This window comes from Marmota marmota, unplaced genomic scaffold, assembly GCF_001458135.2.
Source record: "Marmota marmota marmota unplaced genomic scaffold, marMar, whole genome shotgun sequence".
Classification (NCBI taxonomy): domain Eukaryota; kingdom Metazoa; phylum Chordata; class Mammalia; order Rodentia; family Sciuridae; genus Marmota; species Marmota marmota.
The window spans coordinates 1,506,643-1,531,323 of NW_026000101.1; the positions used below are offsets into that span (position 1 = coordinate 1,506,643).

Here is a 24,681-nt window from a genome sequence, read left to right on the forward strand (position 1 = left end):
TCACTTGGCTGCTGAAGTGGCTGCTCTCACACGCGCTCCGCGCCCTCACTCCGCTCGCCTGGCTCGGGTGCGCAGCAGCACGCGCGGCGCACACCCGCACTCTGGGTCGGAGCCCGGACCCTTTGGAGCTGCAGAATCTGGCAGCATCTCCCGATCGCTGCAGCCAGCAAACCCCTGTGTTCTCCATCAGAAGAGGTCCCATGGGTCTCGAGGTCGCCTGCCCGTGGAGGGGCCACCGGCCTCACTTCCAGGTGAGGACCTGGATCGAGCCGGTGGTAGCCTCGTCCCAGGTGGCCAGCTCCTTCTACGACGCGGGATTACTCCTAGTGGTAAAAGCGTCCTTCGCAGCCGGGGGCTCCTCCAACTACAGCACCAGCCCCTCGCCCCGGGGGGATCCAGAGGACCAACAGCAGAAGGCCATCTCCAATTTCTACATCATCTACAACCTCGTCGTGGGCCTGACGCCCCTGCTGTCCGCCTATGGGCTGGGCTGGCTCAGCGACCGCTACCACCGCAAGATCTCCATCTCCGTGTCGCTGCTGGGCTTCCTGCTCTCCCGCCTCACACTGCTGCTCAAGGTGCTGCTGGACTGGCCGGTGGCAGTGTTGTACGCGGGTGCAGCGCTCAATGGGCTGGGCGGCGGCTTCTCGGCTTTCTGGTCCGGGGTCATGGCGCTGGGATCTCTGGGCTCCTCTGAAGGCCGCCGCTCCCTGCGCCTCATTGTTATCGATTTGGTCTTGGGCTTGGCGGGGTTCTGCGGGAGCATGGCCTCGGGTCATCTCTTCAAGCAAATAACTTGGCACTCTAGGCAGGGCCTGGTGCTGACAGCCTGCAGCGTAGGCTGTGCCACTTTTGCCCTTTTCTATAGCCTCTTGGTGCTGAAGGTCCCTGAACCCATAGCCAAGGCCAACAAGAAGCTCCCTGCAGTGGATACGGAGTCTGGCATAGTGGGCACCTACCGCACCCTAGATCCTGATAAGCCAGAAAAGCAAAATGTAGTGGTGCACACTCCACCTCCTGGAAAAGGCAGACCCAAAAGAACCATCATTGTCCTGCTCTTTGTGGGTGCCATCATCTATGACCTGGCTGTAGTGGGCACAGTGGACATGATGCCTCTTTTTGTGCTGAGGGAGCCTCTCAGCTGGAACCAAGTGCAGGTGGGCTATGGTATGGCTTCCGGGTACATCATCTTCATCACCAGCTTTCTGGGCGTCCTGGTCTTCTCCCGCTGCTTCCAGGACACCACCATGATCATGATTGGGATGGTCTCTTTTGGATCAGGAGCCCTCCTCTTGGCCTTTGTGAAAGAGACATACATGTTCTATATTGGTGAGTCTGGCGTTCTTGGATTGCTGGCCCTATGAGTAATGGAGCAGACACAAGGGTCACTGGGGTCTAGGACCTTGTCCCAGCTCAGCACCAGTGATTGAACCTGCTATCCAAAACGCACAAGGAGACAGGATTATAGTCACTTGTGTTTATCTGTATTGTATTGTCTGCGTTGCTGGCTGAAACGATGCCAGAATGGTTCCTGTAGGTCTATAAGGTCAAGGAAGTGTGGTCAGGGGTACCTGAAGTCAGAGGGAAGGCTGGGAAGGCTCAGGATGGACTTGAATGGAAATGGGATTGAGGTTCTTCTCCACAATTTTTTTGGTGGGAGAGGGTACCAGGGATTGAATTTAAGGGCACTTATCCACTGAGCCACATCCCCAGCCCTATTTTGTATTTTTTTATTTAGAGACAGGGTCTCATTGACTTACTTAGCATCTCACTTTTGCTGAGGCTGGCTTTGAACCTGAGATTCTCCTGCATCAGCCTCCCAAGCCACTGGGATTACAGGCATGTGCCACCACGCCTGGCTCTTCTCCCCAACTTTAATGGGCTCTTCTCCCCAACTTTAAAAGACCTAACTCAAATGATCCCTTAATTTAAATCACTGGCAACCAAGCAAAGACTTTTAAACAATGTATGAAAATTATTTTTTACTTTTTGTTTGTGGGAGGCGGGGATTAACCAGGAATTGAACCCAGGAGCACTCAATCACTGAGCCACATTCCCAGCCCTGTTTTGTATGTCATTTAGTTACAGGGTCTCACTGAGTTGCTTAGTGCCTCAACATTGCTGAGACTGGCTTTGAATTCGCGATCCTCCTGTCTCAGCCTCCCAATTACAGGTGTGCGCCACCAGTCCCAGCTGCATAAAAATTCTTAATAAGTGCCTTCTACAACCAGTGAAATAAATTCCCTCAAAGAAACAAAATGAAGCTTCCATCTGAGTACAGAAATCAGACTATCACAAGCAGAGAGCCCTCGACTAGTGCTCCAAGGGGTGCTCTCTACAATGATGATGATGACCTGTATCCCATCTGTCCCATACAGTAGCCACTAGCAACAGGTGGCTACTGAGCACCAGAAATGTGGCTAGAGCAGAATTTTAAAGTCTGTTTTAATTAATTTAAATAGCCTATGTGGCTAACATATTGGGAAGAATGACTCTAGATAGCTATCAGAGGAGTGTCCCTTGGTCCAGATCACACACCTCAGAAAAACACCTAACAAAATGACAAGATGACCTCTGGCCAGTTCCTAGTTAAGAAAGCCATGTGCAAAGGACAGAACATTCCTCTTCCCACACACTTCTCCCTCCCTTCCTTCTACCCACCCCCAAACTTACACACATACATACACAGCTTCTGGCTAACAGCAGGGCTCGAGGGGTGCGTGGCAGTTATATTAGGGGAAACATTTCTGGAAGCAGTTTGCCAGAGCTCCTGGAACAGCCTTCCAGAGGTATTCAGAAATAATAAGGTCAGGAACTTCTCACTTCTGTCCCCTGGAGACCAGGAGAAAAGCCTTGGGTCACTTTGACAGCATCAGCTCCCTCTCTAGAAACCATTTAACTCTGCCAATAAAGATCCCTTCAGCCTGGGGAGTGGGGGACATCCCTGTAATCCCAGCAACTCTGGAGGCTGAGGCAGGAGGATCCCAAGTTTGAGGCTAGCCCAGCAATTGAACGAGGCCCTAAACAAATTAGCGAGACCCTGTCTCAAAATAAACTAAATAAATAAATAAAAGGGCTGGGGATGTAGCTCAGTGGTGGAGGATCCCTGTGTTCAAGCCAATAAAAATGTAAAAAAAAAAAAAAAACCTTAAAAAAATACCCCCCTTCACCATCAGCCTCCGTGTCAACTTGCAGATTGGTACTCAGCATCAATATTTCACTTAGAGCTGAGAGTGAGCGTCTGGTCCGTGCAGGACACCAGTCTTCTGGCAAAAAAAAAAAGATGCTTCTTTCGGGTCAAGCCCTGTAGGAACTGTGAGCTGAGGGACTGGATGAGTTGTTTTTGCCTTATTCTGATCTCTTCCTTGGCCAGTGCTGGGCCACAGTGAGGAGTGCTGTGTGTGATCTCTTACAGCCCGTGCCGTCATGCTGTTTGCCCTCATCCCCATCACGACCATCCGTTCAGCCATGTCCAAACTCATCAATGGCTCCTCTTACGGTAAGTGAAAGAAACCACTCCAGAATCTTCTGCTAGGGCTGTTTCAGAGCTGTTTAGCTGGAAGCACCGGCTTGCAGAAGACCTTGGGGAAAGTTCCAGAAGCATCCTCAAGTACATTAGGAACATACTGGTTTCCATCCAGGACAGGAGTGAAGACAGGAAGGTGGGAAAGTCTCAGAAAGTCAGTCACTGAAAAGCTTCGAAGAAAGACCCTGTCATCAATAGGCTTCGGGAAAATTCGGCTAGAGGGAGGTGGGATTCCTGATGAGGTGAGCCTTGAAGACTGAAAAGGAGTCTTTGGGAGAGCAAAGGGGTCCCCGAGAGCTCCCCAGAGATGCAGCTAGAGGGAACAACAGCACATTTCTTGGTAACCTCTGTCCCTCCACAGGAAAGGTGTTCGTCATTCTGCAGCTGTCCCTGGCTCTGTCTGGAGTGGTGACATCCACCGTGTATAACAACCTCTATCAGCTTACCATGGACAAGTTCCTGGGCACCTGCTTTGTTCTCTCCTCCTTTCTCTCCTTCCTGGCCATTGTCCCGATTGGGTAAGACCGGATTGGTGTGGTTCTGTGGGCTGGGCCCTGGTGCTTAGAACAGGACTGTTGGACCATCTCTACCCCAACCATCTCAGGATGATTTATTTTCAGTATCAGTGCAGCCACTTCTGAGCAGACTCGCTCATAAAGAAAACATCCTTTGGTTCCCTCAAACTGGTAATCTGGCAATCTGGGAATTCCAGAATCACAAATAATGAACAGAGAGCCCCAACCGCTGGCTCACTTCCTGGTGGTTTTGTAACGACAATTTATTTATAGGAGTTTCGCCTACTTCCTTATAATTAGAAGCTGGCATTAGAAACTCCCTTGAACCATTGGGACCTTTTTTGTTAGGTTCCCTTTAGGTGAGAGCCATCCCGCCTCCTTCCAGAAACACTCTTCTCTGGGCTCTGCAAGGGTTCTGTGCTCAGTGCGTGAAGATCTGCTCAGGGACTGAGCGAGCTCCCCTGTGGCCTTAGGCAGTGCTCTTGCCTCCTCTGGGGGAACAGTGTCGTTTGTGAAACAACAGCAAGCAACTCTCAGGGAGGTAACAGGTAGGAGGAGGGCTGAGAAGCAAAGGAGAGGAATACTGGTCTCAGACAAAGCACTAACCAGCGTGGTCCACAGAATGGAAAGACAGCTCTGCCTTCAGCCAGCCCCATCCAGTAGGAGTAAGAGTGTGAGTCACACAGACAAGTCATGCGCGCATGCTTTAAATTTGCTAGGAAGCCACATTTGGGCGGGGTGGGTGGGAGGGATACTGGGGCTTGAACTCAGGGGCACTCAACCACTAAGCCACATTCCCAGACCTATTTTGTATTTTACTTAGAGACAGGGTCTCATTGAATTGCTTAGAGCTTTGCTTTTGCTGAGGCTGGCTTTGAACTCAAGATTCTCCTGCCTTAGCCTCCTGAGCCACTGGGATTATAGGCTTGTGCCACCACGTCTGGCTACGAAGCCACATTTTTACAAGATAAAATGAGATGGGTGCTATGGCAATCCCAGTGTCCCTAGAGGCGGATGCAGGAGGATGGCAAGTTCAAGACCAGCCTCAGCAATTTAGTGAAAGTTCTGTCTCAAAATAAAAGTTTAAAAAAGGCTAAGGGTGTAGCTCAGCGGTAGAAGTCAATCCCTAGTACCAAAAAAAAGGGGGGTGGGGTTAAAAGTGACTGAAATTAATCATACTAACAGCACAGTTGGTATTCAAAATATCTCAACATGGAAATAACTTACAGAATTAACCAGAGATATTTTACTTTTTTTTTTTATACTTCTAGTACATCTCAGTTTGGGCTAGTTGCATTTCTAGTTTTCAGGAGCCGCATGTGGCTAATGGCTCCCATTTGGACAGCATAGTTTTGGTCCTTTGCCCCTTCCTCCCAAGTGAGGGGCTCTCATGTATCGGTGCTGCCTGGCCAGAGAAGAAAGAAATACATACGCATATAGATTATATATGTATATATGTACCTCTAGAGGACAGATATAGCCACAGGAGAAATACAGCCACAAAAAAGTACAAGGGATTTGATATGGGTTGCAGTTAAAGGTACATGCCCAGTAACCCATGAGAGTGCTATATATCAATTAAGGTGGGATTATAGGCTGCAGAGCAGAAAACGACTGAGGGAAAGTTGCAAGAGGACAGAGATAAACCCCTTTTTGAAATTTTCACACCCCATCATAATACAGGTCCCTGGCTGCACAAAATCTGAGCCTTCTAGGGTAGAAGACATCAATTATTAAGCCTCTTTAGTTTATTTCTTAATTGAGAAAAAATAAGATGTGAAGATAAAAATCACTGAGAGAAGCTGGCCAGGCAGAGGGCCATGACCCAGTCTCATTTATTAGAAGGGGACTGAACCAGATCTGTCCTTGGACTGTCCAGCCCTGGGGCCTTTTCATAGGAGTCCTAGCTGAGTAGGTCGGACTGACTGAGCTAGCAGGCAACAAAAATTTCTTGAGAGCCTCAGCCCCTTAGCCAGCCAAGTAACACATAAGCAATTCTGTCCACTGGAAAAGTCTTCAGTTCTAATTCACTGGCAAACACGAAAAAACAAGGACAAACTAATTTTGCTAGTTATGTGTGCATACAGACAAGTTGACAAATGGAAATCATGAGAAAATTCATTACTTCCTTTCTGCAGTTTGATTTGCTTTGGGTGTGCTAAATAAGTTACCTTGCCTTCATGAAGAGACCCGAGTACCATTCTTGAGAGGTGCTGTCCTCGATACTTCATTCCAGTGCACTTGGGCTCTTAATTAGCCACACAGGGTTGTTGTGATCTTATGTCGAAGAAGCAGGCGAGAATCTGGAAACATTCGAGAAAGGAACTAATCCTGTGCTCGTGGGGATGAGGCACTTTAACTGCTCACTTTTGCAGACGCGGAATAGCAGAGACACAAGCAAACAAAGCCAGTTCTCTGTACACTGGAAAACTGGGAAATTTCTCTAAATTACTGCTTTCAGGACCACCCCCCATCCCCCAACAGAGAACATTCCTCAGATGACCTGGGGCACAGTGCCGGTATAGGGATTTTTTACTTTTATTTTTTTATTTTTGTGTGTAACCATAATGGTTTATTACATACATGAAAAGTTGAATTTCATATTATTTCATTGGAGAGATGAGAGAAGAGAAAACTTTAACTAAAACCTTTTTAAAATTCTAAGATAGTATAAAGCAACTTTCAGCAGCATTTACTGTGGGATACTTGTTTTGAGATAAGCTTGTTTTCTGGACAACTGTCACTGTTGATCAGATCATAGATTAAAATTAGAAATGGAAATTTTAAAAAATTCAGCTATTCTGTAGCCAGTTGCTATCTAGATGACTTTGATGGAGGGAGAGAGACCTTAAGGATATACCTGGAATTGTAGGTGTGAACTTTACCAAGGTGCCAGAGTCCCCTAAAGAGACCCTTTATAGAGAGAGCAAAGTTCTGCCTAGAGCTGTGGGTGCAGGAATTTTTAAAAGCTCTCCAGGTAATTTGAATGTACAAGATCGAAACTTTCTAGCATAAGAGAGTGTTTCCATTACCTTTCCTGCCCATGAAGTCGTAAAGAAATGAGATCCTGAAAAATTCTTACAGGGAAAGAGGCCAGGCTGTATCATTATTGAGTGAAAGAAACAGGAAAGGACCTCAGAAAGACATTCCATTGACAGAAAAACCCAGAAAGAGCCCAGCAAGATGGTGCACACGTGCAATCCCACCCATTCAGCAGGCTGAGGCAGGAGGATCACAAGTTTGAGGCCAGCCCAGGCAACTTAGCGAGACACTGTCTCAAAATAAAGAAGGGTTAGAAATGTAGTTTAGTGGTAGATTCAATCCGTAGTATTGAGGAAAAGAAAGAAAAAAAAAAAACCAGGAAGGCATGTTAGAGCCGAAGAGGACCGGAGTGAAGAAGGCTGGAACATCACAGTATAAATCCTCTTTGATGCCAGGAGAGGTCCCTGGGCCAGAACTGCCAACAGCCTATTTGCAATCCCGAGGGGCTGTGGTCCTGCCCTTTCCTGGTATCAAAGTGAACTGATTTCATGCTATTATGAGAACCTGCCTTCTCCTGCTTGCTTTTCTTTATATGCAATTCAGAGGTGCTGGGGAAATACCTGTGCGGTCAGCTGGCCTGTCCTGCTAGCCTCCAACACACATGCACTCAGCACATGCCTCACTGCATAGAGAAGACAGAAGCTGTAAGAAGAGAATGACCTCATCTTCTCCAATCTACAAACCCACATTCAATCACACCCATCTCTTTTGAAAAATTATAACAACAAAACACATCATTTCATATCTGTAAACTAATTTAACCTTCCTAAACAATCCTTTGAGGTAATTGCTATTGTCCCCATTTGCAGATCAGGAAACAGAGACTCGAACTTGTCATTTTCACAGAGGATTTTCCTCTTTTCAGTCTGAATTAGATTCTTCTATTATATGTTCCCAAGGCTTCCTCTGTTTTTCCTTCATAGCATGATAGTTGAAGACCACTTAGTGATTATCTGTTTAATACACTTGCCCTTAGACCACAGCCCCCCTGAGGACAGCTCTGTGGCGTACCATGTATCCACTGTGTCCAGCAAAGAGCCTGACATATAGGAAGTGCTCAAGAAGGATTTGTTGAGTGAATGAATGAATGAATGAATGAATGCTGGGCCACAGGCTGTGGCACCTACTAGCCAGCAATACTGACCACTCACACCCAGAATTGCCTGTTGGCTGACCCTGAAGTTGGACCTGCCAGTTGACATGCAGCTGTTCCGTGGTGTCCACAGTCAGCATCAGCTGCAAAGTCAGGACTGCAAGGCACCGATTATGTGGCCCTGTGCTGGCGGCCTCTAAGTCTAGCATTTCCACTTACCAGCCTTGTAATACGGGGAGTTTTGCTGGAAGCACAGTAAATGCCTCCCCCTGGTAGGGCCTTACGGTTCATAGCAGGTGGGAAGTCAGTGTTCAGAGTTTCTCTAAAGCTTCCCTTGGAAGACTTGGAGTTAAGCTCACACCCCACTCAGCAGTGCTGGGTGTTGTGCATCCATCAAGAGAGCCGTGTTTGAGCTTAGAACCTGAGGATCCTGGAATTCCCACAGATGAGAAAAGTGAGGGCCCCAGAGGTTCAGGACAAGCCAAAGGTCACACAGATCCAGGACTTCAACCCAGAGATCCTAATTGCTATGTCTCCATTTATTACTGATATTTTAAAACTAGATTTATGGGAGAGATAAAGGAGTTATGGAAAGCAGAAGAGGCAGCTCATTTGTTTTGGATTAGTGAAGTTCAGTCCTCATCATGAGCTCTGCATGGAGTTTGTCATCAAGCAGGAGGGAGATGAGATTCCAAGAAAATATAGATGCAAAGGGCTCATGATGTGATGGGGAACAGGGAGAAGTTCATTATCACAGGTCTGATAGGAACCCAGAGTGAGAGAAGTCCCCTCCAGTGTCAGCATTCTGATGCCATAATGGAGACAGCTTCTCGCTCTCCCGTGATAAAGAGTAGCCAGAGACAACCCCAACACTGGCGGGCCTGAAGAGCTACCCCCTTGCCTCAGCTGTTCTCTTGTAACTCTATTGCAAACTCTTTCAGCATCGTGGCCTATAAACAAGTCCTATGGTTGCAATATGGAAACACGACTGAGAAATGAAGGCACTGACCTGCAGAAGCTGAAAACACCAGCCATGGCCAAGTTCCCTTGAAGACAAGGAAGGGTCCAGAGAACTGGTGACCAAAGCAAACTCACTGCCCAAGAAACGCGAGTCCCAGCCAGAATCAGCCTCTGAATGATCTGCTCTGGCTCAGGGGTCCCTGGTGGGTGGAATAAGCACTTTCTGAGTGATAGAAGAACTTTCTTAGCTTTCAGATGCCCATTAGGCAGAGGTTAGGTTCTGTGGGTGCAGGCTGTGTGCACAGCCATCCCAGGCCCTAGAGGGCAGCTGCAGCCAGCGGGCACCCTTTCTTCTGGGGATTGTCTTGAGGGCACCAACACAGGCTGACTGGTCACTTGGGTGCTGTGCTAGAAGTCCCACGGGAGAACCAAAAGCCTTCATTTTCAACAGCCCGGGGGAATGTGAGAGGGGTATTTTACAAGAACTTGCAACAGTTTTGTGTAAACAATAGTACCTTTCAAATTAAAATAAAACCTTGAAAAAAAAAAGCTAGCTTTCTTTCCTGAGGCCTTGTTAGCTGAACACTCAGGAGAGAAATGGAGCTCAGGCCGGAGGGGCAATGTTCCCTCCTCACTGTTGCTTTTAAGAAACAATTTTAAGAGCTTCCTTAGTGGAATATTCAATTGAATATTTTCAGTCACCGATACCTCCCAAAGCAGAAGTATGAAGGGAAAGGGGATATGAGAAGAACCATTTTATTCTGAATTATTTTTTATTGTCCATTTTACTTACATATATAAATGCAGTTTTATCCAAATAAAATCAACATTCATAGTATGAGTGCATGAATCATCCTCTACCCGGTCAGATTCCCCCTATAACTCTAGGGCTATGGCATTCTTTTTCAGGGTAGAGGGACTGGGGGATTGAACCCTGGGGTACTTAACTAATGAGCCACATCCCAAGCTTTTTTTCAGTGCTTAGGGTCTCACTAAGATGATGAAGTTGGCCTTGATCCTCCTGCCTCAGCCTCCTGAGTTGCTGGGATTATAGGTGTGTGCCACCCTGAATGCTAGTGATGGCATTCTTTATTGTTCTTTCCAAATATACATGACAGTAGAGTGTATTTTTTTTAGAGTGAGAGAGAGAGAGAGAGAGAGAATTTTAATATTTATTTTTTAGTTTTCCGCGGACACAATATCTTTGTTTGTATGTGGTGCTGAGGGTCGAACCTGGGCCGCACGCATGCCAGGCAAGCGCACTACCACTTGAGCCACATCCCCAGCCCCTGGTAGAGTGTATTTTAACACACTGTACATACATGGAGTATAACTTATCCTAATTAGGATCCAATTCTTGTGGTTGTACATAATAGTTATGACATTCTTTTTCCTTTTTTGGTGATGCTGGGAATTGAACCCAGGGCCTCGTGCATGGGAGGTAAGCACTCTACCAACTGAGCTATATCCCCAGCCCCAGTGATGACATTCTTAAACTGCAGTGAAACACAAGAGTTAGAGGATGCACTCAAATGTCAGGGCATTTGGGCTTAGAGTTTGTATCTCTAAACTCTTGCAGGGAGTGAACAAACCTTTATAGCACATCTACTCAGGTCCTGACAGCATGCTAGGTGCAGAGATACAGTTGAGAACAAGGTGTGACTCTTCCTGCCCAAACACAGCCTACTGTCCAGCAGGTGGAGGGGACAGAAGAGCAGGCAGTGATGTTTCCAAAAACAAATGTCAACAGAGGGGAGCATATAACCCAGATCTGGGAGAAGGCAGGGCTTTCCAAGAATCACATCTATGATAAGACAGGAAGGGTAAGTAGTTGCCAAGGCCAGATGTTGAGGGACATTCCAGGTATTTGCCTAAGATATAGGAATTCAATGTGAAGGGAGCAAAAAAGGAGGATGGGACAGAGGGATGAGATTGGAGCAGTGAGGAGGGACAGCAGAGAAGATGTCCAAAAGGTTTGTAAGAGTAATGGGGATAGCGGTTGAGCATTCATAGAGTTCTTACATGTGCATCTTAGAACACTCCAGAAGCTCTGTGGGAAGAGCAGCACAAAACAGATGTGCAAAAAAGAGACGAGAGGCCCTGCAGTGATCCAGGTGAGAGTGGCCGTGGGCTGGCACCCTGGACAAGCAGCAACGGGTGCGGGAAGAGCAATGGGGCATCGAGAAAGATAGGGAGCTAGAGGTCAACCAGAGTTGGTGGCTGGTGGACTACAGAGGGTGAGGCAATAATTCAACTTCAGCACTTGGGCCATGCAGGGCGCAGAGCTCCTCACTGAGATAGCAACAGGAGCGAGGCTGATGGGACGAGTCAAGGCCATGCTCATTCCTCTTGACTCCTGCCTCCCACCTGGGTCCCTGACCATTTCCCTGCCACCCCGAATGAATCCAATCATTAGCTTCTCCATTCCTGCTCTCAAAGAACTTGCTTTTAAGGGCCAGGGAATTTCCTTATTTGCCAACATCGATCCTGCTCTCAGCTTGTGGTTGAGAAGCCTGAACTAGACTCTCAAGGCCCCGATCTTGGTTCCTCTTCAACCCTACTTGCCATCAGTGTAGCAGTTTCAAACCTTCTCACCTGTCCCCAGTGACCTTGCTACTATTTGCTCTAACCCAGGGGTTCTTGGACCAGTGGCATCAGCATTCCCTGGGAACTTGTGAGAAGCGCCAACTGGGGGTCCCCCCTCAAATCCAACTCTAGGAATGGGGCCAACAGCTGACGTTTCCGTAAGCTGCCAAATTCTTGAACCACCAACTCCAACCTATAGAGCTGACTCCTCTAAGAACTTTTCTTCAGTCTTCCTCCTCTTCTCCCTGCTTCCTTAATTCTCGAGGCCCAGTCCTTGATCCTCTCCTCAGATAACCAGGTCAACTCCCATGGACTCCAGAACTCTATTTTCAACAGCTGAGTCAACATCTCCACCTCCGGATACATCCAAAACTAATTATTCTTATCCCACTCCACCACCTCACGCCTACTATATCTTTTATTTGTTCTCTCCCAATTGATTTCAGGTAAGAGCATCACCTTCAGCTCCCAGCCTGGAAGTTTCCAAATCACCTGACCCGTTGGCTCACCACAGAAATCTCTTAAATCCAGCTGCTCTTTTCCTCCGCCATCTCTTTATCACTTCCTGCCATGGCTTTTTCAATCTAGTCCTATCTGTTCCCCAGGCCTTCAGCATCCTATCTCAATGTCTTCTCGAAAAGAAAGAAAAAAGGTCTACTTAAAAACAGAAAGGTTGTTATCCTTAATATATAAGTTGGCCATATTTAAACAACAGGAAGTGTTTTTTCAAAAGGAGTGCCCACTGTACACTTAGGGGCTTTGAATGCATTACAGCCCGTCCCTCCAACAACCCTACTAGGAAGGCTTATCTTCTTTTCAAAGATCATAATCCTGAAGGGTCAGAGAGATGTGACTTGCCTAAGTCAGTTAGTAAATAGAAAGACTAAGATTGGATCCCAAATCTCCCTCTTATCCCATCTTGCTGCCTCACTTTGAGTGAGAGAGAATTTTAATATTTATTTTTTAGTTTTCGGCGGACATAACATCTTTGTTCATATGTGGTGCTGAGGATCGAACCTGGGCCGCATGCATTCCAGGCGAGCGCGCTACCGCTTGAGCAAAATCCCCAGCCCCATTGCTGCCTCACTTTGTACGACTGCTGTCTTTGATTAATGATGTCTACTCTCAGAAAGGCAATTTAGCACCATTATCAGGTCCATTTCCAAAGCACTGCCACTGTTACATAGACACTGTTACATAAACAAGTGCTGGCCCCTCCCCTGACCCAGGCAATGGTAAGGCCCTACTGAGGGGGATGACGCAAGGCGTCCATCCTCTGGAGGAGCGCAGTAGGTTTCTGGGAATGGGCTGGTTTGGTTTTGTATTCCTTTAATAAGTATGATTGCAACTTCTCATATGACCATTAAGTATGAAGGAAAAAACATGACTTTCCCAATTAATGCAACTACTTCTAAAGAATAAATCTCTTTGCTCTAAATGCAATATTCAGCTGTGGAATGTAAATTGTAAATGTTTAATGAGAAACCCCCTGTAGGAAAAACAGTCAAGGAAGTTTTTGAGAAATTAAATTAAAATCTAGAGAAGAAGAATTAATATTAAGAAGACAGATTAGTGCTTAGGACTGGGCAACTTGTTCTTGTTCCTGTGCACAATGGTTTGTGCTCTTACTCTTGTTTGATTAAAATTAGTAGCCTCTCTTTTCAAGTTAACCACTTGCCATAACCGCTGCGCCGGTTCTAGTCAGTAAGTCAAGAAAGAATAGTCAAGGAATAGGCCAATAGTCTGGGACATTTCTAACTCTTATTAAAAGGTAACTAAGCAGAAACAGCTCAAAGCAAAACATGAACTGAAAGTAAAAATGCTTGCTTATGCATAAGCCAAGATACATTCTTCTTATCTAATTGCAGCTACGTATTATTTTGTTTCTTTGAATAATGATTTCTGTTTTGTAACCACAAAGTACTGTGAGCCTGCCAAAATGAAAAGTGCATATGATTTACTTCACAAGATTGGGATTCAGCATCTTCACTTTTGTGTCTGTGTTGTTTCTCCACCCCCTTTCGCCGACTCCTCACCATCCATTCATCTCCTGAGACCCCCTGTCGGAGCTGGACTCCGACAAACAAGCACTCTGGCCTCTGAGCAAGACACTCTAACACTGATGAGCCACAGGCATTTCTTCTTTACCTACAAACTCTTCAAAAACTTCCTAGCAAGCAAAATGTCAGGAAGTGACTAGCCCTGGCCAAGAATATAATGTGCTTTGCCATGGGATGGTGCAGGAAGAGATCTCTCCTGTAATGCCTGGGCTGGCTGTCAGCTACCTGTCAATCACCATGGTCACTATACTAGGTAATTTCTTCATCTCCCCAAATTAGCATCAATTTGTAAGATGTAGGAGAGGGTAAACTGAGTTTGGATCGATAAAGAACTAGAAAACAAAAATAGTTCAATTACATAGCTATATTTTTCCTGTTGCTCTGTATATTTGATTCTTATAGGCAAATTATTTTCTGTTCAGAAAATAAGAAAACAAAAGAGGTGGCAATCATATTGTCCAGTCCTACAATGGTACAAAAGAGAACAGGAGTCAAGGTAAAGAAAGCATCTTTTATAGATTTATTGGTCCATTACTTTAAGTTAATTGAGGTAAAGAAACTTTGTTTGAATTTACAAGCTAATAGTTTATCAAGCAATACAAATTCTTTATTTACCTCAAAATGTAAAATACTAATTCCATAGTAAACAACAACAAACAGATTTTTTAATACACAGATAACATGAAAAAAAGTGGGCAAAAAACTTCGTGCCAGCATCAAAAATTCAACAAAAACAACTCTCCTCCCCCATTCCATAATCTCTGAGTGACAAGAAAAAAAGGTGACATTCTTTCTAACATTTGGTAGCTTAATGAAATAAAGACTTCTGGTCTGTAAATAAACTGCTTTCTCATCTACACACACTCTTCTTGAGCACTTTTTATATTCACAGCTTTTGTTTTGGCTTAATGGCAGCATGAAGAGAAGACGACACATTTACACAGAGGACTTCATCAACACCTCAGAAAGAGTTTTCTTTTTCTCTTAAAGTCTTAAACATAAAGAATAATTTCTAAAATTAAAAAAAAAACACAGTCCATAATTTGGAAATGTCCTAAGTAAAATTTTAATCTCTTCTTAACAGTTAAAATACAAGTTAGAAAGTTTGCTGGCAGTTGATTTCGTGGGAGTATATCAGGGGTAGGTCACCTCTCAATGCATCCCAACTCACAGAGATGGGATAGGCGCACAGGCTCAGGGGTGTCCGGTGGACAGTGCTGACCATTAAGAGATGCTGGTTTGTTCCCGACAAAGGCCCAGGCGACATGATACGGATTTATGATACGGATTCACATTCTGGTCTGCAATCTGTTTCTCCCCCTCCCCACTTCTACACAGAGGAATACGTGATTCTCTTTCCTCCTCCTAGTACCATTTCTGAAAGACAGATTGATCTACGACCGTGAACAAGCCTGTCCAATAGGAATGTGGACAGGTAGGTGTTGGTTGCTCTGGCCCAGCCTAGAAAGAGCCCAGAATCATTTGGTGGTGGTGGTGGGGGGAACAGCCCTCCTGGGAGAGGCACATACACAACACTTTTCATCTATGGTTTAATAACAAAAGCTTTGCTGAAGTGGACTCAATTATGTGAGTCAACAGAATATGTTTTTGGCATTTCAACCTGTGGAGATTTTCCATCCAAAACATGCCCCTCTGAGATCCTCACAGTACCTTCAAAAGCTGTTCTGCAGAATCAGGGTAAGCCTTCAATACTGTCATAATCTATAGAGTTCTCTGGATCTGTGATTTGTCAATGCTGATACTGTAACCTCTATAATCAAAAGTATGCCAAAAGGCACTGAATTAATATTTCACACTTTAAAACAACAAGAGGTGGTGTGGTTCCTGGGCTTCCTTGCATTATTAAAAACATCATTTGGCAATAGCTACGCTTACTTCTCTCCTCCCCAAAGGCCACCTCATTCTGACCCTCACTTTCTGGCTTTTTTCTTTAAGAGGACTGAGGACTGACTATGTTAGATCTCTAGTATTTAAGCTGAATGGCTGACTATATATCTAAAACTTTCTATCCAGAATCTTAAAAACACTAGTGGAAGAATAAGGCATATTAGGTCTTGAAAAATTCTCAGAAGTAGAGTTAGGCTTTTAACAGTCTTGTGGCATTATTTTTAAATTCTGGATTTGTTGATTTTTCAAGTTCTAAATACACAGAATGTTTATATGAAACAAATATCTTATTGGTTTATTAAAAGTTATTGTTTTTCATAGCACTTATTCACAGACTAGCAGGACAAACTACCTGGATAACATTTTTCTGCCACATAGTTAAGGGTTGGACAGTCATGCCCAGGACACACTTCAAACTCAAATGATTAAGAGAGCAGTCCACCCCCCTAGAACACAGCCCCACTCCAACTTTTTTTTTCCTTTAATGCAGACAGCTCCTGCACACTCCGATATGTGCAAGTTGGGGATACTTAAAACAAAAACCTACAGAGTAGGGTGGTGAAAAATTTGATTCCTAGATTATTAAAACAAGGAAGAGGAGCGCAATTCCAATACACCCCAATCTGTCTGTAAGTCTGGCCTAGGAGAGGACGTTTTCCTCAAATGTACTAGTAAATGCCACCTGTTATCTGGCTTGAAAAGACACCTCAGCGATGATAGGGCATGTCCAATCTGCTGTCATCTTGAGGGCTTTTGAAAGGGAGAAGGCAAACCCAAATTCCAATATCCTCCCATAAACGAGGATGGCCAGAGCGATGTCACCCCAGCCAGATAATTAACTTACTCAGTTGCTACAAGCCCTTAAAGTAGGTGTCTGGGAAGGTGAGGTCCCAGTAAATGGGCCCTGCCCTGACCACAGGCAGCTGAGCTTCTGGGAGGAATCACCCTGTAGGGTCTCTAGCAACGGCAACTAGCCAGTTCCAGCCCACCCCAAGACCCAAACAGCTGAGGCCCACACAGCCTGGAGGTTGTTCTTGACTGTGTTCTCCCTCCCCAATCACCAGCTCCGGATCCAGGGGAGAGACAGTCTTATCAAAACAGAGCCAGCTACCTTTGGCTTCAACACTATCAATGGCAGGACTGAGCCACACACACTCCAGGTGTCCCTTGGGCTCCCTTCCTAAGAGGGAAATCTCCCTTGCAACTGCCAGGGGCCATCATGCCCACCTCTGAGTTGGAACTTCCTGTTGGTCCCTCAATAAAGGCGACCATTCTGTTCCCCTTGGGAAGGGGCAACCCAGAGAACACCTCCGACCAAGATCCAGAGCACACTCTGGGGGTGCTGAAATTTGGCATGAAAACAGACATCTTACATTCACCACGATCCCCAGAGCAGGGCTGTTTGTTATTTCAACTAGAGAGAGGTGTCTGGTGAAACACCAAACCCATCATCTCCCTGATCACACTAAAAGTTTGCCAGCCATCATTGGTAAAGCCTTATCGAAGGATGAAACCCAACCCAAACCGGGCTGGGTCGTGTGTTCCCTCCTCATTTCAGAGCAGTGGTTCCTTGCTCTGAGCAGAGGCTCAGAATCTTCTTATGGACCCCCACACTGACGAGCAAAGGCAATGTCCACAGCTGTCAACACCACAACTGCTTTCTGCTTGACATCATTTGCATCTCTAAAATCTGCTCTGGCTTCTAGGAATTCTCTCTTCTGCCTTCATCCCGGGACTTTTAACCTGGGTGAAGGAAACTCTTCTCTTTTCAGGACCTGGACAGTTGTGTGGGGCAACTTTTCATTGTTCCTCAACACATGTCTGTCCATCTGCCCCAGGTAAAGGGCACCCTTAAGCAAAAATCTCATGGATGATAAATATGAGAGGAGTCGGTGATCGCAGCACTGCAGCTCTGTGAATTCAAGGAGGATGGGGTACTGGGGCCTCTCTGAGGCAGTCTTTGGCACAGAAGTCTCCCAGTTCTGCTTCTCATAGTGAATCTCCATTTTGCTCGATCAAGACAAACCGACCAGTGCTTGGGACTGCTAAGCTTCAGGGGCAAGAGGGAGCCATGGAGTCGGGAGGGCTGGAGAGCCTCCTTCGCTCCCTTTTCCCGCCCTCTTCCTTCTGGGCAGAGTTCCTCACCTTGTCAGATGCCAGTCTGAAGTCAGGGACAAATGTGCCCTCCTGGGAAGGTCCATTTCTCCAAGCAAGTCTAACATACAGGGTTTTCCTGACTCTGCTACCAACGGCATGCCTGGAGGAAGGGGGTCGCAATGCTGCAGCTCTTCCTGGTGTCTCAAAGCACAGAGCACCACATGGGGCCCAGACAAAGCGCAAGAAAAAGTCCCAAGGAGCCCGAACCCCGCAGAGCCAGACCTCTGCCTTCCACAGAGACAGACTGTGGATCCCCCTCCCATGTCTCCCAGCAAGGAGAACGATGCGTGTTTTTTGAGGGACGGCCTTCCTTCCCAAGTAACCGTTATACAGGAATGACTCTGGAATTTGGCAACTAGCAGGTTCTCAGATTCTGGTTTCCCTGTAGCTCTTTCCATGGTTCTTTCCAAACATCTGTTACCTTCGACATTTTTAAAGCACACATTCCGCGAAGCAAAGCTTCACATGTTCCAAAAATGAATATTCACTGCTGGGTCAGGCTGGTGTCTTCTGCCAAGTATCAATAGAGGGCTGTCAACGATTAGATGCACACCCCAATTCTACCAGCGCACCCTCAGGCTGGACCAGGACATCCACACCCACACCAACTCAATGGTTCAAGAGGTAGAATGAAATGCTGAGTCACCGGAGATGGGGGTAGAGGGACTGTTCTTGCCCTTCCGCTTCCGTGAATCATTTCTATTTGTACCAAACTGAAAATTCACATCAAAAGGTTTTAGAATGGCACAGATGGAGCTTAGCAGTACAGGCAAGTACCGATGGATGTAAAAATTATCATTTCAAATTTGACTTTGTCAAACATGGAACAGCCAAACACCCCTCTGCTATTCGATTGCTGCTCCAACAGTATGCCAGCTGTGGCTGACCCCAAGTCAACTCTGATGTCAGAGTGGAATAAAGTGACTTCAACATGCAGCACATTGACCGGCATTTGCAGGTTAACTTGCATACGAAGCAGAGTCCCGACTGCTTCATTTAAAACAACGAACTACTGTCTGTCTAAGGCTTAAATTTACAGGTTTATAAGCATAAGCCACAAGTGAAAGAACAATCATATAACACATGTAGCTTCTTTTCAGGAGGGGGGGAAAAGTGAGTTTGAAGAGAGATCCTTTTTGACTGTTGGTTTTGTGGTGATTTGAAAAGTAAACCTGGTAACAGTTTGAAACAAAGACTAAACACAACCAGCTGTACCCAGGAATTCGGCTGCAAATTGAGACTTCAGTTCAGCTAGAAGCAGAGAGCGCGATGTCACGCCTGTCACCTTTGAGGCCCCTGCTGGTACTGACTTTGCTTCCTGACTAGGAAATCCTAAGGGTTAAAGCACTTTATGTAGAACATTCACACTGAGTTTACCAACTTCAACTGTGTCATGACAATACAACATACTCGCCCCCCCCCTCACCACAAGATTGCCCAAACGTCCAGTGGACACGGTAGGAAACATTAAGCTCAGCATTTTTGGTGAGGTAAAGGCAAACTGCACAAAGCAGACATCACCGGTGGGGCTCGCATATGCCCACCGATCTCAACAACGGGGGAACTACTCTGACTGCAAACGAGAGGTCTAATCCTGACTGCTGACAATTACAGGCCAAAGAAAAACATTGAAGGCCTTCACAGAGAAAAATGCACCTTTCTTCATTTTACATGAAAGTTTCTAGTCTATTGCCTTCTGGTATCAGAAGCAAGATCAGGCAGCATCCCCCAGTCTACCAAGGCATCGCATAAGGACAAGGCTTGCTCACTCAAGCATGGATGCATGTGGACACAGACTTTAAAACACGTGTCACTCATCACAAACAGGCAGCAGGCCACACTCACAGATACAGGCCACCGTAAATTAAGGACTTTCTGTGGAGGTGCCAACACCTCCTTCTAGGCAGAGGCAAGTCAACACCCACAGAGGTCAACTGCAGAGCCGCCGGACTCACAGCAAGCCAGAGGCCTCTTCTTAGTGCCTCCTCCATGACCTTGAAAAGCAAGATCTGTGTCCCCTCCTGCAACAAGCAACTCGGCTATCTCAAAAGAGGAAGCTGTCACAGACTGAGAGTCACAGCCTCAGGCGTGGGCTGCCATGAAGCTCGGTTTCAAGTCTTCGTAGTGACATGGAGGTATGCTTCTTTTGCTGAGAGATGATGACAGCCATACGGACTCCACCAATGAATAAATACAAATCAAAAACAACTGTGGGTTGAAGGGGGCGAGAGAAATACACAAACAAGAGGTGCTTCTGCGTTGTTTCCCCAATGCCACCTCTCCAGCACTGCAGGGACATTCCAGTACAGGGTGTCATGTCCTGTGTAGGTAGAAGAGTCTCTGTTCCAAGGAGCAATCTACTTGGTCTCTTGTTTCTCCTGCAGCAGTGGAATAATTGACTCCCACGCCATGAGGCACTGAAACGACAACATTCACAGAGGATCAGCAACAACATTCACAGAGGATCAGCAATGGGTTTCAGATTTCAGGGTCAGCTTCTTAATTCTGCTCTCATTGACCCTTTCATTGCCAATCCTGCTGGGTCACCTTTGTCTAATGACACCTGTGTGTATTATCCATAACTACTGTCAACAGGGGAGGTGACAGGTGTTTGTTTGGAATGTGTCATCCCCATCTCTAAGGAAGACAGCAGTGTCCCAGCAAGGCTTACATGCATTCAACATGGTGCCTGAAGCTCAGACCCAGTGAGTGGAAATGGGAGTCACTGGAAGAAAACCTTCCCCTTGAAAAAGCAAAACGGAGACCAGGCAGGAAGCCCTTGATGAGGCCTAGACTCTCCGTATGGATGGTGACAGTGTTCCAGGTATGTGGGGCTTGCACAAGCACAGAATTACAACTGGAACGGACCAGTCACCTGAGGCAGAGTGGGTGGACAATCTACTCTTCTCCACCAAACTCAGATTTGCTTGTTGGGGCCACTCTTGGATCTTCCAAAAGAGGCATGGGAGGAGGAGACCCAACGGTGCAGTTATATTCTGTCCAGACACTGCTACACGTTTACACTCCTTATCACAACACCTCTGTGAGGTAGAATTATCATCTTTTACATGCACACCTACTTTGCAGGTGAGGAAAGTGAATCTTGTGTTAAAGCACTGGCCCAAGACACACTGCTTTTAAGCGACAGTGCTCATGACTCACGATTCTAACACGAAAGTAAACGGATGCCCTTTTCCCTCATCCATCTCTTCATCCCAGATCCTCAGACAGGCCAAGAACTTGGGAGAGTCTGGCTCTGGCCTCTGAGTGCAGCTGCTTAACAGAAATAATTCTCCCTTTCAGCAGTCTCCTGCATGAAGGGAAGGACGGCCCCACAGCTCTGGGCCTTTCTTAGAAGCAGCCCAGGGTAACCTCTGTGCCAGGTCATCTGGGGAGGAGCTCTGGGGAGATGGGAGGAGGAGGAGACACATCAGGTCAAGCTGGAAATAGGAGTGGTGAAACTGGTCCTGGACGCCTTCCTTGGTGACTCTGAGGTTAGAGAAGCCAGACTTAGAAGCCTGGCCCAAGGAAAGTGGAGAGCCTCAAGGAGCTTGCTCCCCGCCAGGGACTCCGAGCGTGGTCCGTGGCAATCTGGGTTCTACTCTTCCAAGTCCACCACCTCAAATCTGAAAGAGTCTTTCTACATCAGCTGTGAGGAACTGAGGCCAGAGCAACTTTCTTCTTTCCAGTCTCCGAGTGTGCCACGCTCTTTCCTACCCCAGGAACCTTGCATATGTCGCTCCCTCTGTCTGGAATACCCATGCTCCAGGTCTCTGTCTCTGAGGCTCAGGACAAATGTTACTTCCAGATTGACCTCACCTGCCCATTCCATCTGCCCCCCTCCTTCCCTCATCTGAATTATGACCCCTAGTATTTCCTCTCGGTTTCCTGTTCTCTTCCTTTGGCACACACAGCTCACTCTTAGTAGTGGGATTCTTTCACTAATACTTAATCCTCCAACAGACTGAGAATGCCTTAAGGATAAGGGTCTGGCTATTTACTTATTAATTTTGTAGATACGGTATCTTTCACATAGCAAATACATAAAAAGCACTGGTCAAATATATGTGAAAACCCCAAACCACACCTCAAGATAGCGACCCTGTTAGTAGTGGTGTAATGGGAAGACCCCAACATGAGACCCGAGTTTTTGCGCCCTAGGGCTGTGGGGTTGCTGGAATTCAGCTTCAGAAGAGTGAAGGAGACAAAAGGATCTAGTTAGAGTAGTGGGACAGCCATTGAACAGTAACATTTACTAAGGAAGTAATGTTTACTAAATGCCTACCATGTGCTGGGCATGCTCAGGTGCTTTGTTTCAAGTATCTTCACAATCATTCCATGGAGTAGGATCACTCCCATTCCACAGATTAAAAAAAAAAAAGAGAGAGGCACAAAAAGGCACCTTTCCAACAGCACGGTAAGCAGAGGAATGAGGCTTCAACTTCACACGGGGTGAACTTTCCACCTCTGGGCACCTCTGTGCTGTTCTTGAGGGAACCATCCCCAAGGCGGACAGTGATGGAACCACCTAGACTTCTGGATCCAACAGTTCTACAAACCTAGTGCATTCGCTCACAGGCTGTGTCAGCTTGGACAGAGCTTTTTAAACCTTGCTGGGCCTTGGTTTCTTGAGCTTTCAACTGAGAGTCCTAAAGCTCCCAGCAGTGACAGTGAGGCTTGAATTTAATGAGATGACACAAGCAACACTTCTGATCTAGCGCCAGCCCAGGACCGCAGCAGGGGCTCCATGAGAAAGGCCAAGAGGAAGGAAGTATGCTTCTCCTCCCTCTGTCAATCAGCCCTTCCTAAGAGCTGACCAGGGAGAGCCGCTCCATACCTGTTTCCTTAGCCTTCACCCAAGAGACCTGGAGACAATGCAGACACACAGCCTCCGGGCAGCAGCCAAACCATCAAAGCCTCAAAAAAGATGAATTCTTGTCACTTAGGTTGAGTTTGTTTCCAGGATTGTGGTGGAAGAGCCAAGTCAGTCCCTGTCCACAGCTGGGAGGCTGCTGTGTTTCCAAGTTTGATGTCGTGCCCACAGGTGACTTGTTGAACTATGATCGTGCCAGTCTCTCTAATTTTAGGCTTTTAAGGAACATTAGGATTCTTTAGCAGAAATGATCTAGAGGTGGATACACTAGGGGTGAACTGTGACTGAGAAGAAGGGCTGTAGTTTGACAGGAACCACCATTTGTGGGGGCTGGGGACTTAACCTGAGCAAGGGGATCCATGAATAAAACTGTTCTTAATAGAACTGTTTCCCTTTGTAAATTTCCTTAGGTATTTAGAAGCAGTATTTTTAAGTCTATTTTTAAAAACAGATAGTATTTTGATAATGGGCGTATCAGCTTCATCAGATGACCAAAGGGGTCTGTGGCACAATGACAACGAAGAGCCCTGTATGTGGAACCACAGGGCAGTGTGAAGTAATCCTGGGCCTCCACCGTCTGGCAGCAGCTGTGCACCGAAGGTCTGACTGACTTGGAGGCAGCCAGGGTCTAGGACCAGCCAGCACAGAAGACGAAGCTGCCGCTTCCACAGTGCGTGCTGCGAGGGGAGCCCAAGTGAGTGCCGGGGCTCTGCTTCCCAACTGGGCCCACAGCTGAGCAAGCAAACACAGGTCAGATGGAGAGAAGAAAGGAGGGACATGGGAGGAGCAGGGTCCCTGCCTCTGGTTTCTGGCGGGCCCACCTTTACCTTCTCATAATACTGGATGTTCTTGTCAGCCAACCCCATGAGCAGCTGCCGGAAGTCCTGCCTCTTGTTGTTCTGCCACCTCTCCATGTCGGCCTTCAGGTCGGCATTGAAGCACTCCATCCGATCCTGACATTTCTCCACGTCTGCAGGCACCTGGAAGCGGGAGGCACACACGGGGGCTTTGTGTGACAGGCTACTCCTGCCTGGGGGTCCTCTGCTCACAGACTTGTGGGAGGCCAAAGTGCTACATTAAAATGTCATCAACAGGCTCCCTCCCTTGGAGACATGGATCTGGGCTTCTGGGTCTGAAGAGGGTCTCTGGAAAGGGCTCTCCTAACCTAAATCTTCCAATCAACAGAGACTCGGGAAACCACCACTGACATGCAGGGAGAAGAAACACAGCAACTCAGAGTCAGATATGTTTGGTTCCTTTCAAGATTTACCCATCCAAACTGAACAAATGTGTGCAGACTTTGCACATACATAGCAGGTACTGGGTTTTGCCCTGCTTTTCTCCTGTGCCCCACATTGGAACTAGAAGAGAAATAGGTTTCCCCAGATCCCGTGAATTATTCCGTTTCTTACGATGTTTCATGTTGCCTTTCCTAATCAATCAGAGAATCAACTGCAATAAGACCACCCACCAGCTTCCTCAGCCGAACTCCTCCACTACACACACACACTGGAGACTTGCTCATGTTCCTCTAGATAGCAGATAATCACAAATGAAGTGACAGTGAGGTTAGGCCTAAGAAAATAGGAGGGAAACAATTTTTGTGTATCAAGAGAAAACAGAGCAGGCAGTTTCAAGATTTTCTTAATGAGGTCCAGAACACTTTCTCAAAAAAGAGAACTGTTGCTGGGGTTGTGGCTCAGTGGTTGAGCGCTTGCTTCCTATGTGTGAGGAACTGGGTTCCATCCTCAGCACCACATAAAAATAAATAAATAAATAAAGTTAAAAAGAAAAAAAGGAACTGTGGAGGAAGGGGGGCTGGGGTTGTGGCTCAGTGGTACAGCACTGGCCTAGCACTTGTGAGGCATTGGGTTCAATCCTCAGCACTACACAAAAAAATAAATAAATATGTAAGTAAAATAAAGGTATTTTAAGAATGTGAAGTATTTTTTTAAAAAAAG

General features: G+C 46.5%; 2 protein-coding genes and 1 non-coding gene across 3 annotated transcripts in view; 1 reads left to right on the forward strand and 2 right to left on the reverse strand.

Annotated features, from left to right (window-relative positions):
• Positions 1-6: 6 nt before the first annotated feature.
• Positions 7-10,151, forward strand: Slc46a2 (solute carrier family 46 member 2). Its single transcript, XM_015492193.2, has 4 exons — positions 7-1,329; positions 3,416-3,499; positions 3,888-4,044; positions 9,118-10,151. Exons 1-4 carry the CDS (start codon positions 201-203, stop codon positions 9,173-9,175), a joined length of 1,428 nt encoding a protein of 475 aa, XP_015347679.2. The 5' UTR covers positions 7-200; the 3' UTR covers positions 9,176-10,151.
• Positions 10,152-10,535: 384 nt separating this feature from the next.
• Trnag-ccc lies at positions 10,536-10,608 on the reverse strand. The gene has a single exon. It is a non-coding gene; the product is annotated as a tRNA-Gly (tRNA).
• Positions 10,609-14,279: 3,671 nt separating this feature from the next.
• Positions 14,280-24,681, reverse strand: part of Snx30 (sorting nexin family member 30) — a 101,356-nt gene continuing 90,954 nt past the window's right edge. Inside the window, exons 8-9 of the mRNA XM_015492194.2 lie at positions 23,548-23,700; positions 14,280-20,264 (exon numbers count right to left, since the gene is read on the reverse strand). Coding sequence (XP_015347680.1) covers positions 20,205-20,264; positions 23,548-23,700 — 213 coding nt within the window. The 3' untranslated portion in view covers positions 14,280-20,204. The remainder of the gene's footprint in view (positions 20,265-23,547; positions 23,701-24,681) is intronic.

Bases quoted from the DNA above. Each gene is read 5' to 3' on its own strand.
- Slc46a2 (XM_015492193.2), top strand. From the start codon at position 201: ATGGGTCTCGAGGTCGCCTGCCCGTGGAGGGGCCACCGGCCTCACTTC. The intron at 1,330-3,415 runs GTGAGTCTGGCG...GATCTCTTACAG, and splicing joins GACATACATGTTCTATATTG to CCCGTGCCGTCATGCTGTTT. The intron at 4,045-9,117 runs GTAAGACCGGAT...AAACTCTTTCAG, and splicing joins CTGGCCATTGTCCCGATTGG to CATCGTGGCCTATAAACAAG.